Below are 16,157 nucleotides of genomic sequence, written 5' to 3'. Positions count from 1 at the left end.
AACTTGTGACGTTGTGTGTTTTAATATAAGGGTTGCAAATTGCAACTTCAATGTAAATTGTTAATTTTGTGATTTATGTGTTATTTTTTGTTTGTAATTTAGTGCTAATAGTTCACAAATATGAAACTAAAGCAATTTAATCTAATTTTTCTTTCATTTGCAGGTTCCAACTCCCTTATTAGGCAATTGGATTTTGCTGGTGCTCCAATGGACATAAATTTGCAATTTTTTTTATTTACATTGCATTTATAAAATAGGGTAAATTGATGATATTTTACCTTTGCAACATATAATAAAATTTTTTTTTTTCTTTTTCAGGATTGAAGCTGAATATTAAGAATTTTTATTAATTTTAAGTTTAGAATTAAGTTAGATTAAGAATTTAAAATGTGATATGTAATATGTGATCTTAAAAAAAAATGAAAAACAAGATTTTTAATAAATTATTTAATCTTTTAATTCAGTGTTTAGTAAATTCATTTCTTTTATAAAATTATACAATATGTTTTAATTTGTATTTAAATTCATTTTAATGTGTGGTTGAACATACTCCCCCCGTTGAACGGTTACGTTCAAGTATTCTGGCCTTTATTTTTTCTATCCCACGGCGATGGTGGTGATGAAAGACAACCTTTCCAGCCTTGTTTACGTTTACCTTAACTTGGTACCTGTCAGGTAGGTTTACCGAAAATTGCTTCCTCTTACTATTTCGGATCCTTTCAAAATCAATCCTACTAAGAGTATCCCTGTTAATGAAGAGTTCTTCCCCTTCGCGGGTTATAAACTTCTGATAATCATTATCTATCCTCATTTTTATTTCTTGTATAGTGGAGGATGGGCGTAATCTATCGAGGGAATGTATCGTCGACCCATTAATAGTAACCGGAATCGGTATGCCTTCGTTTCTATGAATTTGTATTTGGGGTTCGGTAAAGCCTTCATTATTTTGAATAAATTCGGATTCATTCTCCACTTCAGCCGACCACCTTAATTCGGATTCATTCTCCACTTCAGCCGACCACCTTAGGTTTTCCTGTATCAATTCTACCAATGGGGTTGAAATGGTAGGTGGTGAAAACCTTATATCCTCAAGAATGGTGATATAATCCATATCGTCCCAGTTGGATTGCATATTAAACTGTAAGAATATTTATCTGTAGAAATTTGTATGAAAGTTTTATAAGTACGACACGACATGTAACTACTACAAACAACACATGGACAAAGTATTAGTATAAATTGGTTTCATGTTGTCGTAATAGTTTCGACTTGGTCGATCGGCAAACGACAAATTTTTACAATGGGTCTTTGACAAGTACTAAATCTTGTTCGAACCGTTACAACTCGTACCAATCCATCCTTTCCAGGATGAATCATTTGTATTATCCCTAAAGGCCAAGCAGTCGGTGGAGTGTTTTCATCCTTTATTAGGACAACATCTCCAACCTTAAGGCTTTGTTCGTTGGTTAGCCATTTAGGGCGTTGTTGGAGACGGTTTAAATATTCCGTTGACCATCTTTTCCAAAAATGTTGATTCATTTGTTGGACATGTTTCCATCTTTGGTTGAACGAAGAGTTTGATGCTGTTAGGTCAGGTTCAGGGATTGCATTTAAAGCCTGACCGATGAGGAAGTGACCTGGGGTTAGAACCGCCAGATCATCAATATCATTTCTCAATGCACATAAGGGTCTTGAGTTTAGACATGCTTCAATTTGAGCAAGCAATGTCGCGAGTTCTTCAAATGTGCAAACCGTTGTGCCTAGCACACGACGTAAATGATATTTGATGGATTTTACACCTGCTTCCCATAATCCTCCGTGATGTGGAGCGGCAGGTGGGTTGAAATGCCAGTTAATGTTTAAGGTTGACAAATAATTTGCTATGTTTGGAGCTGCTTCCTTGATGGCTTGTTCTAGATCGCGATCCAATTTCACCTTTCCACCTTTAAAGTTCGTTCCGCAATCTGAATATATGTCCGAGCATAATCCTCGTCGAGACACGAACCTTTTTAAAGCTGCTATGAAAGCCATTGAGGTCAAATCTGATACGACCTCTATATGTATAGCTTTGGTTGCCATGCATACGAAGATACAAAAATATCCTTTGTAATGTTTTGCGTTTCTGTGAGTGGACATTTTAAGTTGTATGGGTCCAGCGTAATCAATACCCACATGTGTAAAGGGTCTTGTGAGGTTAACTCTAGGTGCCGGCAAAGCTCCCATTAGTTGTTGCGTTGTTGCTGCTCGATGTTTTGCACATATAACGCATTTATGAATTTCCCGTGTTACGACTCGTTTTCCATCGAGGATCCAAAAATTATTGCGAAGAGTGTTAAGAACCAATGAAGTGCCTCCATGCAATGTTTCCTTATGGGCCTTATCAATAATCAAGTTACAAACGTGATGATCTCGTGGTAAAATGATGGGGTGTTTCATATCATATGGAACATCTGCGTTTTCCAGTCTACCTCTAACTCGGATCAAACCATTTCCATCTAAGAATGGGCTAAGCGTTATAAGCTGACTTTTCTTGGATAGAGGTTTTTCTGCCTTGAATATATCTAACTCAGATTTAAAGGCTGAGATTTGTACCATTTTTAAGATCAGCGTGCTTGATTCATTCAATTCCTTAACGGATAACGGACTTGTTCGTTTATTTTCACGGTCGCGACAATTTTCGACGAATCGCAATACCGTAGCTATTACTCTGACAAGTTTAGTGTATGATGAATACTTTGGCAACCAGTCGCTTGAAGACGTTGAAAGTAATGTGTTTATAGATGGTGCCTTGGCTTCTAAGGTTGTTCCTTCGAGTTGAATTGGATTTCTTGGCCATTGGGTTTGATTTTGGCTAAGCCATTCAGGTCCATGCCACCATAGATCACAATCAAGGATTTGCCTGGTTGTTATTCCCCGCGAAGCTAAATCAGCTGGATTATCCTTTGTGGGAACATGATGCCAATATTCAGTAGGTGTCACATCTTGAATTTCTGCAACTCTGTTTGCAACGTAAGTTTTCCATTTCGATGGATGCTCTCGAATCCATTGTAAAACAATAGTAGCATCCGTCCATAGAAATACAGGAAAGGTTTCAAGTTGCATGTCTTGAATCGTAGCTTTTATAAGTTTGGCTAGCAACAATGCGCCGTTTAATTCCAAACGAGGTAAAGTTATTGGTTTTACTGGAGCAACCTTGGATTTTGCAGTTAATAAATTTACCTTGATGTTTCCATTTTCATCTTGGGTTCGAATATATAGAACTGCGGCATATGCTTTAATAGAAGCGTCACAAAATCCGTGAATTTGGTTTGTTTGGTTGGTTTTCGATATACCAATCCATCGCGGAATCTTTAGTTTATTCAGATTTTTTAAATCCTCTTTAAAATCGTACCATTGTTGTGTGATATCTTGAGAAACCTTGCTATCCCAAGAGTAACCGCCGATCCAAAGGGTTTGAATAAGTATTTTGGCTGTTATGATGATAGGCGAGATCCATCCAACTGGATCGTACAATGATGCTATTTCCGAGAGTATGATACGTTTGGTTTTGGCCTGCGTATCTGATAAACCTTGAACATTAAAAGTGAAGTAGTCTTCTGCAGGATACCATCGAATTCCCAGAGTTTTTACAGATTCCGTTTCTTGTAGTTCGAGTGAACCTTGTAGCTCCTTATCTTCTGTTGGTAAGTGTGATATGACTTCTACTCGGTTACTTGCCCACTTTCGGAGTTTAAATCCACTCTTACTAAGCATATCTCGTAACTGCCTTTGTAATTCCAGGCATTCATCGATGGTTTCTGCTCCACTCAGTAAATCATCAACGTAAAATTCTGATGATGTTGCCTTCACTGCTAATGGATATGTTTCTTGTTCATCTAGGGCTGCTTGTTGTACTGTGCGAACGGATAAAAATTGTGCAGGGGACACGCCAAAGGTGACGGTCTTAAGTTGATAATCTTTAAGCATTTTTGTTTCTGGATCTCTCCATAGGATGCGCTGAAACGTGCGGTGTTCTGGGTGCATCCAAATCATTCGATACATTTTTTCAACGTCTGCTGTGATCACTACCTTATGTTTTCTCCAATTGAGAACAGTAGAGAATAACTTCGGTTGTATGGTTGGACCGATCAATAATTGCTCGTTCAGTGATTTACCATTTGTAGTTTTAGCAGATGCGTCGAAAACTACCCGTAGTTTGGTAGTGGTGCTTTGTTTAAAAACCGCATGATGTGGTATGTAATAATGTGGTTCATTTGGTTTGGGTGGTTCACATTCTTCCATGTGACCCATGGTTATATATTCATCCAAACAGGCTTCATACTCGCGTTTAAGTTGTGCGTTCTTGGATAGTTTCCTTTGTAAATATTCATAACGCCTCAGCGCGAGTTCCCTTGAGGAACCTAGACTTGGTCCATTTGGATCTGTGAATGGTAATTTTACCATATATTGATTATTTGGCAGCCGTTCATAGTTGGCTTTATATAACTCCTCACATTTTTGATCTTCTGGAGTTTGTGTGTTGAAGGTTTGCACTTCTTCCATCTCCCAGAATTTCTGAAGTAGAAATCCGAGTTCGTTGATGGGGTTTGTAGTTGCGATGAATGTCTTTACTGAAACGTTAGGTGAGATAAAATTATTTCCTAATATTATCCATCCAAATATAGTGTTGATGGCGACTACGGATCTACCTGGAGCGTAGCGTATGCCTTCGCGAATAATATGGCCATATACATCAGCTCCAAGTAAAATGTCGACTGGATTAGGTTTCCAGAATGTTGGATCCGCTAGTTCAAGATTTTTGAAATGTTTTAAGACTTGACTTGATGTTTCTTTAGCTGGCAGTAGGTCAGTGATTGTTTCTAATACGAACATTTTCACTTCTACCGCCGTGTGGTTGTTTTTAGTAGATTTAAGTCTTAACTGCACCCTTTGTTTGGAACATGCAGTTTGGTTTTTGCTTAGACCGTGAATTTGTATTGATGTGGGTGTTCCACGTATTTGCATCCTCTGACAGGCTTTTTCTGTGATGAATGAGGTTTGCGATCCTGTATCTATCAGGCATCGCAATATTGTTGAACGACCATTGCGGTCACATGCTGTTGCCAACGCCGTTGGCAATAGAGCATTACAATTTTCCATTGACAGGAAAGTGTTTGTCCTTTCAGCATCATTACTATTAACCCTTTCAGTATTTGAATCCTTTGATGAAGACTCATCGAAATGAAGTGTAGTGTGATGTGATTGATGACATTGTTTGCATTTAAACTTATTTCGACACTTTGCGTGCGAATGTTTGTTTGAAAAACAGTTAAGGCATCTATTCGATGCTTTAATTATTTTTTTGCGTGTAGGTACATCCATATTTAAATAAGTTTTACAGGTCCCAACGTAATGTTTTTCATTGCAGGCGGGGCAATGAGAATTAACGACGGTGTGATAGGTTTGAATGTTTTCCCTTTTTATGTTGGCGGTACTTGGTTTTGCACCAATGGTATTACCGATGGATTCCAATACTCGAATCCTTTTGTTTAAAAATGCTAAAAATGTTGAGTATTTTGGAAGTTCTTGGTTATCTCCCAATTCCTCTTCCCAGAGGCGCAATGTCATAAATGGTAATTTTTGAACTATTAAAAATATTAACAATGCATCCCATTGACTGGTGTCTATTTTCAACGCCTTGAGCTGCTGTAAGCACTCTTCGGTTGTATCGACTAACATTTTTAGGCTCTTTCCCGATTCAGCAGTAATTTTGATTTGGTTGACTAGGGTCTTGAGGTGAAAATTTGCTAAAGTTCTAGTATTTTCATATCGCTTTTTTAATTTACTCCAAGCCGGTTCATAATCTTGATTAGTGATGGGAGTATGTTTTAATAATTTTTCCGCATCACCACTTAGACATCCCTTTAAATAATGGAGTTTTTGTACCGGTTGCAGCTGGTTGTTATCATGAATTAATGATGTGAATAAATCGGAAAATGATCTCCATGAATTATAATCACCATCGAATTTTGGCAATGTAATTTTTGGCAATTGAGTATATTTGAACTGAGGTTCTGCTAAAACCGTTGAATTTGGGTTGGTATCTGTAGCTGTTCTATTGATACCATCTTCAAGCTCGCCCATATACTCATCGTATTTGACTTCGATTTCATCGAATTGTTGCTTTTTTATATAGGCATTCTCACACTCAGCCTTTGATATGATGATGGCTTCATTTATTTGTCGATCTTGTTTAACGAATTCATGCCAAAACTCACGCATATCGATCATTTTTTGTTTGTAAAAACCAGCCGTTCGTTTTTCCAATCTGGTTTTTTTGCCATTTTCGATTGTTTTTTCAATCTTCGTTTTCAAAACGAGTTGGTTGACTAATAGCTTGTCAAGATCATTCATGATTGAATGGATATAAATGCGATTAATTTGTGACCCGGTCGTGTAATTGATTTTTTTTTGCTGTGATTAGCACAGAAAAAAAAACAAAGTGAACAAAAAAAAATAATAAAAAAAAAGAAGAATATTCGGTTTTAATAAACTAACAAATTATTAATATTTATCACCGTTCCTGGATGGAACCACCAATGTTTTTTGACCAACGTTGATACTTACGAATGTACGTATTCGACGAAGGTTCAAAATTCATAAAAATAAGAAGTCGGAAGCGGTGATAATTTTATTAATAAATGTAAGTTTTATTATCCGTTTAATTTCTTAACAATTATTGGATAATGCTTAATTAATTAAATTTAATATAAATAACTATTTTCGAAAGATTTGTGCTTGACGTATATTGTCATCGAACACTTTCCAATCGAATTTTTAATTATAAATACTACTTTATGTTAATTAATTACTAACGATCACAATTAAAAAAGGGTTTTTTCGAGATTATGTTCGAACGACGTATATTGTCATCGATCGATTTCAACTTCGAATTCCACCTTTTCTTTACTATTTAGTATTAAATGTTAATGTTAAAAAATTATATCAAATTATATTTGTTTTACGTATATATTCGTAAAACAATTTCAATTTGATTTACAACTTACAATTTTGTACGATCCTTCTTGCTTGAGATGTCGGGAAAAAGTGAGTTTCTCCAGAAAATTGTCGCCCTTTTATATTCTAATTCGAGCTTTGGTGCTGCCATTCAAATTTGTAGAAATTTGTTGAAAATAATGAACCTTGGCAGCATTTTTCTTCCAGCTACTTAGCTTTCATATGATTGTTTGTTGTTGTCGGTATATATGTTTGTCTCTTTTTCACTTATTGGATCTATTAGGAATTATAAAATATTAAATTATTAATAAATTATTAACATTTTTTATAATTCATTACAAAATTATTGTTCCCCAACTAAATATTTGTATTGTGAATAAGTTTTTTAATCTCGGTTTATAAAGTTGTGTCGTCAAAACAACTTTGTTTATTCGCGCATGTTTACAAGTGACGTTTAACTTTGTTTGTTTATTTTATTCGTGAAATATTTGTGTTTTGTTTAATTTTTTATTGTAAAAATATTAAAAGATTGTTAAATTAGTTAAATTTAATGTGTATTTGTTCGGGGACATAAATTTATAAGTGAAATTTTAGTAAAAATAATATGTGTACTTTGTAGGTTATGTTTTGATAAACCTTTTTGTTGTAAATTTGTTTATTTAATTGTTTATATACAATTAAACATTTTCGTTTAGTCATTGAAGTGATTATATTTGTTTATTTTAATTGTTTATGTATATTTAATACAAAAAAAATAAACTTGTGACGTTGTGTGTTTTAATATAAGGGTTGCAAATTGCAACTTCAATGTAAATTGTTAATTTTGTGATTTATGTGTTATTTTTTGTTTGTAATTTAGTGCTAATAGTTCACAAATATGAAACTAAAGCAATTTAATCTAATTTTTCTTTCATTTGCAGGTTCCAACTCCCTTATTAGGCAATTGGATTTTGCTGGTGCTCCAATGGACATAAATTTGCAATTTTTTTTATTTACATTGCATTTATAAAATAGGGTAAATTGATGATATTTTACCTTTGCAACATATAATAAAATTTTTTTTTTTCTTTTTCAGGATTGAAGCTGAATATTAAGAATTTTTATTAATTTTAAGTTTAGAATTAAGTTAGATTAAGAATTTAAAATGTGATATGTAATATGTGATCTTAAAAAAAAATGAAAAACAAGATTTTTAATAAATTATTTAATCTTTTAATTCAGTGTTTAGTAAATTCATTTCTTTTATAAAATTATACAATATGTTTTAATTTGTATTTAAATTCATTTTAATGTGTGGTTGAACAACAGTATATTATGCAGCAAGATTTGTTAAGAGTGAGGGTCTGTCCGAACAATTAATCAGTTTAAATTGAATCACTTGGAACTTAAAGTGATTATGAGAATAATGGCGAGAACTTTTTGTTAATAAAGATTGATTATGGACTTGCTTCTTATGGGAACAATTAAAGGGATAAATTTAGGGAGTTTTCATAAAAATAAAATATAAAAATAAAAATAAATATAAATATATAAAAATATAAAAATATAAAAATATAAAAATATAAAAATATAAAAATATAAAGATATAAAAATATAAAAATATAAAAATATAAAAATATAAAAATATAAAAATATAAAAATATAAAAATATAAAAATATAAAAATATAAAAATATAAAAATATAAAAATATAAAAATATAAAAATATAAAAATATAAAAATATAAAAATATAAAAATATAAAAATATAAAAATATAAAAATATAAAAATATAAAAATATGAAAATATAAAAATATAAAAATATAAAAATATAAAAATATAAAAATATAAAAATATAAAAATATAAAAATATAAAAATATAAAAATATAAAAATATAAAAATATAAAAATATAAAAATATAAAAATATAAAAATATAAAAATATAAAAATATAAAAATATAAAAATATAAAAATATAAAAATATAAAAATATAAAAATATAAAAATATAAAAATATAAAAATATAAAAATATAAAAATATAAAAATATAAAAATATAAAAATATAAAAATATAAAAATATAAAAATATAAAAATATAAAAATATAAAAATATAAAAATATAAAAAATATATGTAGGTAATAATATAAAAATATAAAAAATATAAAAATCCAATGAAGAAATCTTCTTATAAGCCCTTAAGGTAAATTATTAGTAAAACATTCTTGTTGTCCAAAATTTAGTCATGAATGCATTGATTTTTTTTTAAAGATTATAAATTTTTCTATGAAATGTGTCATCTCAATTTACAACTTACTCCCTATAATAAAAAATCATACAATTTCTATAAAACCCATTTGCATTACAGACATCGCATCCTCATTTTTCTCTAGACTGTCCCATGCTATTTAAAATACTTACTTGTCTAAATCCATCAAATTTTCTGACTTTCAACTACACTTTCACCTACAACAAGAAAAAAAAACAGAAAAAAAAAACAAAAAACATCCGAAATGAATACTTTTTGCAATTTAATGTTAACGTCGCGAAAACATGCGACATCATACCATCAAAACTCAAAACCCCTCCTGTCTATACACTTTCCACCATATTCTCTCTGTCTGTCTCCTTAAGCTAGAGCTTCCTTTTTCAATCATTGCCGCAATAACCATTCAGCAATATACCCTTCCCTTTAAGGTGACACCACCTACAAACTGTGCTAGCCAAATTGGCTAAGACAAACTATACTGTATACAGAGAGGACGACAACATGTACAAAGTCTGGTATGGAGCTCTGTGATGCATACTATATGGTGTGTCTTCCCATCAAGCCACCACCTGTTTGGTTGCACATATCTTTATAATAATCATCGTCTGGATGACTAGTCTGGTGCTCTGCTGTGCTCTATGGTGGCTTGATGGTGTTCATAAGAGAGTTGGACAGACTAGCTATATGTGTCTATAGAACCACACTAGGATATCTGCAAGAAAATTTTCAAAATCCTTTTCGGAAAGACCAAGTGACTCAGACATAAAGAATCACAGGGTAGTACTTGAGATTTAAATGGCCTTAACCAAAGGGCTAAATGCCCAAAAATGGTATTTGAAGCTTTAGGCAAGTTTCCACAAGTTTGAGAGTAAATTTGAATCATATCCTCAAAAATGACAATATCGATTTTGATAAAATTTTTTTCGTTTTGGGGTCAAAATACCGAAAACTGAAATCCCGTAAACCCAAAATCCTGAAAACCCAGAATTCCAAAAATCCACAATCCCGAAAACCCAAAATCCTGAAAACCCATTTTGACGTTTCTGGATTTCGGATTTTCGGGATTTTGGGCTTTCGTGATTTTGGATTTTCGGGATTCTCTGTTTTCTAGATTCTGGATTTTCAGGATTCTGAATTCAAAATTTCGGGATTGTGTCCGTCTCCCGATTTTTTTCATTTGAATTAAAAAGACTGGGGCAGTGGGCAGAAAGAAATTGTTCTAAAAGCTCAAAAAACACTTCTGTTCGAATTTTTAAAGGAACAATTTTGTTATTTTAATTCAAAAACTAAAGTCTTTGTTACCTTTAACATGACAGAGCTGCAATGCGACCCTGAAATCAAGAGTCAACTTTGTACTACGGTAACTCGTAAGTTTGCTATATTGCATGTGTGTGCTTTATGGACAGCAAAAGGGAGTATCTCCTTTGTCGTTCCACTGTTTTGTCGCGTCGTCCTCCATATAGCCATCGCAGTGTCTTTAGTAGTCCTTAGCCAGATTTTCCTCGCTTTTCTGCATTTTCTTTGGTTAATGTGCGCACCTCCAGACCAGACACATCGATCGATAAACAAGCAAACAAAAATAACGAAAAAAAAAGAAGAAAACAAAAAAAAAAAAAACTGAAAATTAAAGCAGAAGAAAACACCGGCAGAAAAAATATTAAATACCCACGTTTTAGGGGTTAGAGTTGTGTCGTATTAGTGTGTGCAATTCACCTGCGATAAAATAACAAAAACAACGACGACGAAAAAAACTCCAGACATTGCAATTTCGCGTAAATTCATCAACCATAAACATAAGCGACGAAACAAATAAAAAAAAAAAAAAAACGACCCACGACAACGACACAACAACACAAAAATGAAAAGGGAAAACATTCAGTCAAAGACGACGACGATGATGATGAGGAACAAGGGCGTGCAACGTTACAAAGGGTGGGTCACCGGAAAAAAAGCAAAAGTGAAATAACCGTCTCGTTAGACATTTCTGTTATTTTTTTTTTTGTATTCGCTTTGTTTTTGTTTGTAAATTTGTATTTTTGTTTTTGTTTTTATTTTTTTTTTGTATGCCACCCTATTCTTAGAATTTTTTTTTTCAAAAAACAAGAACCCCGTCAGACAAACTCATCGACCGTCAAACGAAAGGGAAAGTGAAAAGCCCTTCACACATATACATAAACACATGCGTCGCTGTAAGTATGTTTTGTATGAGTTTGTGTCTTAAATTTTTGTATATTCCTTCTTGGTTTTGATTTTCTGACTTTTTTTTCCTACTCCTTGTTTCGAATTTTTGTTTTATTCATTTTTTTGTAACTTCAAGTAAAGCCCTCCTTTCAAGTCCAAAATCAGCAAAAACCATCAAAAGGATTTTTTTTTCTTGTCAAACAGCAGAAAACCTTCAATGAGTATGATGAGAGACGATTGAGGGATCTTGAGGGGGGTGGGGGGTTGGATTTGGAAAAATAAAACTCACAATCTGGTGTAGCACACCTGGAAAATTGTTAAATTTTTCTTTGATTTTTTTTTCTATTTTTTTTGAAGTTTTCTTTATTCTTAAGCTTCTTCTTGAGTTTTGTATGAATTATTTTTGTCTCTCGTCGTAGCCATCATCTACGTCATCATCATTATCATAGTCTCGTCCATCCTCTATTATAGCTACAAAAGCTACTTAAGGTTGGCTTGGCTACTTAACTTAGGTCGTTGTCGCCATTGTCCTCATCATCGTCGCCGACGACGACGAAAACGACGACACCCAAACGACAACTACCTACTATATACCGAAGACGTCTGGTGGCGTCTCGGTCGACTTGTTGTTAAATAATAATTGCATTAATTAAATCGGCGGACAGTTTATGTGAGAATGAATGTTATTACTATCTTTTTTTTTTTCATTGCTGTCTTTTTTATATTATGCAGAAAGAGCACATTTTCTATTTGATTTTTTTTTTGAAAGGGCATCTAGGCGAGACGGATACCCTGAAGGATTTAAAATTATAATATTTGTATGGAATGGTGCAATGATTAAAAATTTAAAATATTTAGTTTTAATTTTTTTTTGAAGAAGAAGAAATTAATATTGTTTTAATTTTTAAGATGATGTGAAATGGGATACTGTGGCGTATGAGTACTTTTTTTTTGCTGAGGAAATTGTTTTTGATTTTTTGTAAATTTTTCTATTTTTGTATTTAGCTATTTAAAATCAAAAGGTTAATTCATAATTACAAAAAGGTTAAGTGCTAAAAATCTAGCCAACAAAATTTATAAAAATTTGAAAAAAATGGGTTGTTTACAAAATTGTTTGGCTTTTATTCTTCAAGTCGTTGGCTTTTCATTTGAACACAAAATCCATAGAAAATAAAATTTTCTATAGAGCGAACTACTAATAAAATTTTTAGTTAGTAACTTTAGTTAATCAGGGGAATTAAAGTGATATTTCTTGAAAATATTTTTGTTGGTTTGTGAAAACAAAAAAGCCCTCAGGAATTTTTTTTATCAGAATTTGAGAAACCTTTTTATTTACTAAACTGGTGTTAATGGCGACTAATATGGACCAACAGCCTTTGTTTGCTCACAAAACCTCAATCAAGATGCAGAAAATTGACACTATTAAATGAAATTTTTGCATGATAATAAATATTTGACAGTGTCCTATTTGAAAAGAAATATTTTTTACTCTTAACTGTGTGCTTCGGGTAATATGGACCATCAAAAAGAGGCGCAGTATGAACCAAGCAAATGAATCGATTGTCTTTAATCTTTTATTGACATTTGAAGTCATGAATTTTGTTTTCACTGTGATAACCCAGTGTTTTTTTTTTGTTTCTTAGAACCAAGTGGTCCATATTACCCCCAATCTATAATTTGTTTTTAGTATTTGAGTTATTTCACTATTTTTTTTATATAGTGATATTATTTTTTATGTTTTATTAACAGAAATATTATCATTTGCCCACTCTTATTCTACCGTAGTTTTTGGTTCAAATATAAATGCCAAAAAACTTCTTTGGAGAGTCTCCGAAACAAATGCTTCATACCAAAATAAAGGTGAATCGACCCAAACGTTTAGGCTTTCGGTCCTTATACAGGCAGAATTGCATAATTTAAATAAAGCATGTGCTGTAGATATAGATCGCAAGTAAAAAATTCAACACACAATTTTGTAACAGTAGCTTCATAAGTTTAAGGACAAAGTTGCATATGAGCAGTCTTTTCAGAGCCGCTGTATTTAATTAAAACAGAACGTTTAGTTCAAGAGTTTAACCTAAAGAGGGTGCTTCCAACGTTATATCATTTTGTCCGATTATAATTAGTAATTAAGAAGTTATGGGGGAATAAATGAACACACTTAGCCAATTTTCCTACGCGAGCGCACCAAAAATGTAAAGACATTTCAATATTAAAAGATTATAAAATGACTCCAAAGGTCAAAAATACACAGAAACAGTAATTTCGAAAATTTCTAGCAGCACATTTCATTCAATGAGTATTTAAATCCTAACCGAACTGCGAAAACTAGGTTTCACAAGCGTTTTCTGAAGCTTAAATATCTAGTTCTCTTTAATCAAAAAAAAAAAAAACTTCTTGACCCATTTTCTTACACAATCAAAAAAGAAGACAGTATACAAGCGGTTCCAAAAGCGTGTTCAATGTCTCCAATAACAAACTTGCAACGTCTTTATTTTACTTGTAATTCTTAGAAAACATTCTGTAATCTAATAGGACATTATTTCTTGACTATCCATAGCCTCATAAAATTCTATACCCATTTCTACAGTTGCAAATTTTATGAATGCGAAACGCATTCATTTTAAATTATTTCCTTAGAAGTTTCTCTAATCAAAAAAAAAAAATAGTTCGACATTTCGACATAAAACCAAACGTAAGTTCTGTGGTCGATTTTTTTTTTGTATCATGATATTGATCGAGTTACAAAGCATAAAAAACCAGCACTTCATGATACACAATTCGCACTTATTTCGTTGTATAGTGCAACTGGAGGAGGTTTTTTTTGGTAGTATAACATGTGTATTTTACTACTTTACTTGGTGTTTCACACTCTGCGATAGAAATGCGATCATAATTGTTGCTTACACATGTCAAAAAAAAATATTTGAAAATTGAATAAAATTATGATTGGGTCGCAAGAACTTGATCTTACTTTATTCAAGAGTAAACAATTTTTTTTCATCGAGCCAATAATTCGTTTTACATTTCTTTTAAATACTATTCAGTCTTCAGGACTGGAAAAGAAGTGGTTAATATGGCCCCTGTGTTTTTATATTTACCCACTGGGCCATATTAATCGCCGTTGCGAATCCTGCCAATGAGTCATTAAATTTGGCATATGTTTCTCTATAATTCAAAAATGTTGCAAATTGCCACTATTTGCTTACAAATTAAAACTTATGTACCTTCTCGTCAAGAAAAAAAAGTTGAAAAATTAATTTAAAATCATTTTTTTTTTTTCATTACCATAAGTTGCCTTAATTTTAAGCATATAGGAAATTTTAAAGAAATTAGAAACGCACAACGTGATTTTAAGAATTTAATGTCAGAGCTTCGTTTTCTAATAGTATGTATGTAGGCTTTTTGAATGATAGCTACTTCCAGGAGTCTTATCTGGGAAAGAATTGGTTTGGTTTTTTTTTTTTTTTTTTTTTTGTAATCATGTTGCATCTGGCGATTAGGTAAGTAAGCGCCATAAGAATTTTGTTTCATATTTATTTTTGTATTTTTAGCATATTGTAAAAAAAATATAATTAAAGGGAATAATGACGAGCTTGTTACTCATTTTCGTAACTATTTTTCATCATAATTACGAAAAATGAGAAGGTATAAAAGTATTTGCATTGAAATAAATATTTGAAAAAGAACTTTATTGAAATAAATTTGCTATAACTCAAAACTATATGCTGCGGGTAATATGGACCACCATAAGGGAGGACAATATGAACCATATAAATCATGTACTTCAATCGTGCTTAGGAAACATTTAATGTCTGTTTTTTGAGATGCATAGTAACAGATTTTGAACAGATATATCTTAAAAATGTGACGTCATAGATTAACTCTGATCTAGGATTCGCATTAAGCACATTCCAATTATTATAAAAATATGATGTCGTTCAGCAAAAAAATTAAATATTCCATTTTGTTGAATACTGATATTTTTTTTTAATTTTCTTAAGCTCATTAATCTTTGTTTAAATATAAATGAATAGCATAAAAATTGCCTTTAAAGTATGTTTTATAGATTTGGAAGATTTTGCGTCATATGACATTGTTTTACATGAACTTTTGTTTCCAAACTTTAAGACATTTTTGATATCAATCAAGCAAAATTTCTAACTTCTAGCATTATTCGGAACTACAATTTTATTAGAATAATTTACTCTAGTTGCCATTTTCTATAAAAAAAAGTCAGTTTTTTTGTGTTTTTCATACTTCATGAAGTACACTTTTGCCTCTAGAATAAGTTTTATTAAAAATCGTCACATATCTTATAACCATCAAAGAATCCAGACGTTTCCAGCGATACCTCATTTGTTGAATTGTGATGAGTAGTTTAGCAGTTATGAAGGAATATACATACGCTGCAGCGCTATAGCTGGAAAGTGGTGTTTAAAAAATCATTTCCTTTGCCATTTCTTGTAGCAAATCGATGAAACTTGGTTTCCTTCAGTATAACAAGTTTCATCTTCAAGAAATGGCCACTCAAATAATTTTTTAAACACCACTTTGCAGCCAGCAGCGTATGTATATTCCATCATAATTGCTAAACTACTTATCACAATTTGACAAATGAGGTATCGATAAAATCGTCTTGATTTTCCGTTGGTTATAAAATATAATGACATTTTCTAATACGTCATTAACTATCAAATTTGTTAAATGTATAGCAGATCTGTAAATAATTTAT

The 16,157-nt window shown here is 31.8% G+C and overlaps 2 protein-coding genes across 6 annotated transcripts in view; one reads left to right on the top strand and one right to left on the bottom strand.

Moving 5' to 3' along the window:
• Window positions 1-16,157, top strand: part of LOC129911087 (longitudinals lacking protein, isoforms N/O/W/X/Y) — a 329,276-nt gene that overhangs the window by 44,818 nt on the left and 268,301 nt on the right. The gene's annotated exons all lie outside the window — the stretch shown is intronic.
• Window positions 1,246-6,270, bottom strand: LOC129909659 (uncharacterized). The gene has a single exon (XM_055986734.1). It carries the CDS (start codon window positions 6,268-6,270, stop codon window positions 1,246-1,248), a length of 5,025 nt encoding a protein of 1,674 aa, XP_055842709.1.

This window comes from Episyrphus balteatus, chromosome 2 (genome assembly GCF_945859705.1).
Source record: "Episyrphus balteatus chromosome 2, idEpiBalt1.1, whole genome shotgun sequence".
Taxonomy (NCBI): Eukaryota; Metazoa; Arthropoda; class Insecta; order Diptera; family Syrphidae; genus Episyrphus; species Episyrphus balteatus.
Note: the sequence above shows the minus strand (reverse complement) of the source record. Positions and strands in the feature narration are given on the sequence as shown.

Excerpts from the sequence above, each read along its gene's own strand:
- LOC129909659 (XM_055986734.1), bottom strand. The coding sequence starts at position 6,270 with ATGATCGATATGCGTGAGTTTTGGCATGAATTCGTTAAACAAGATCGA.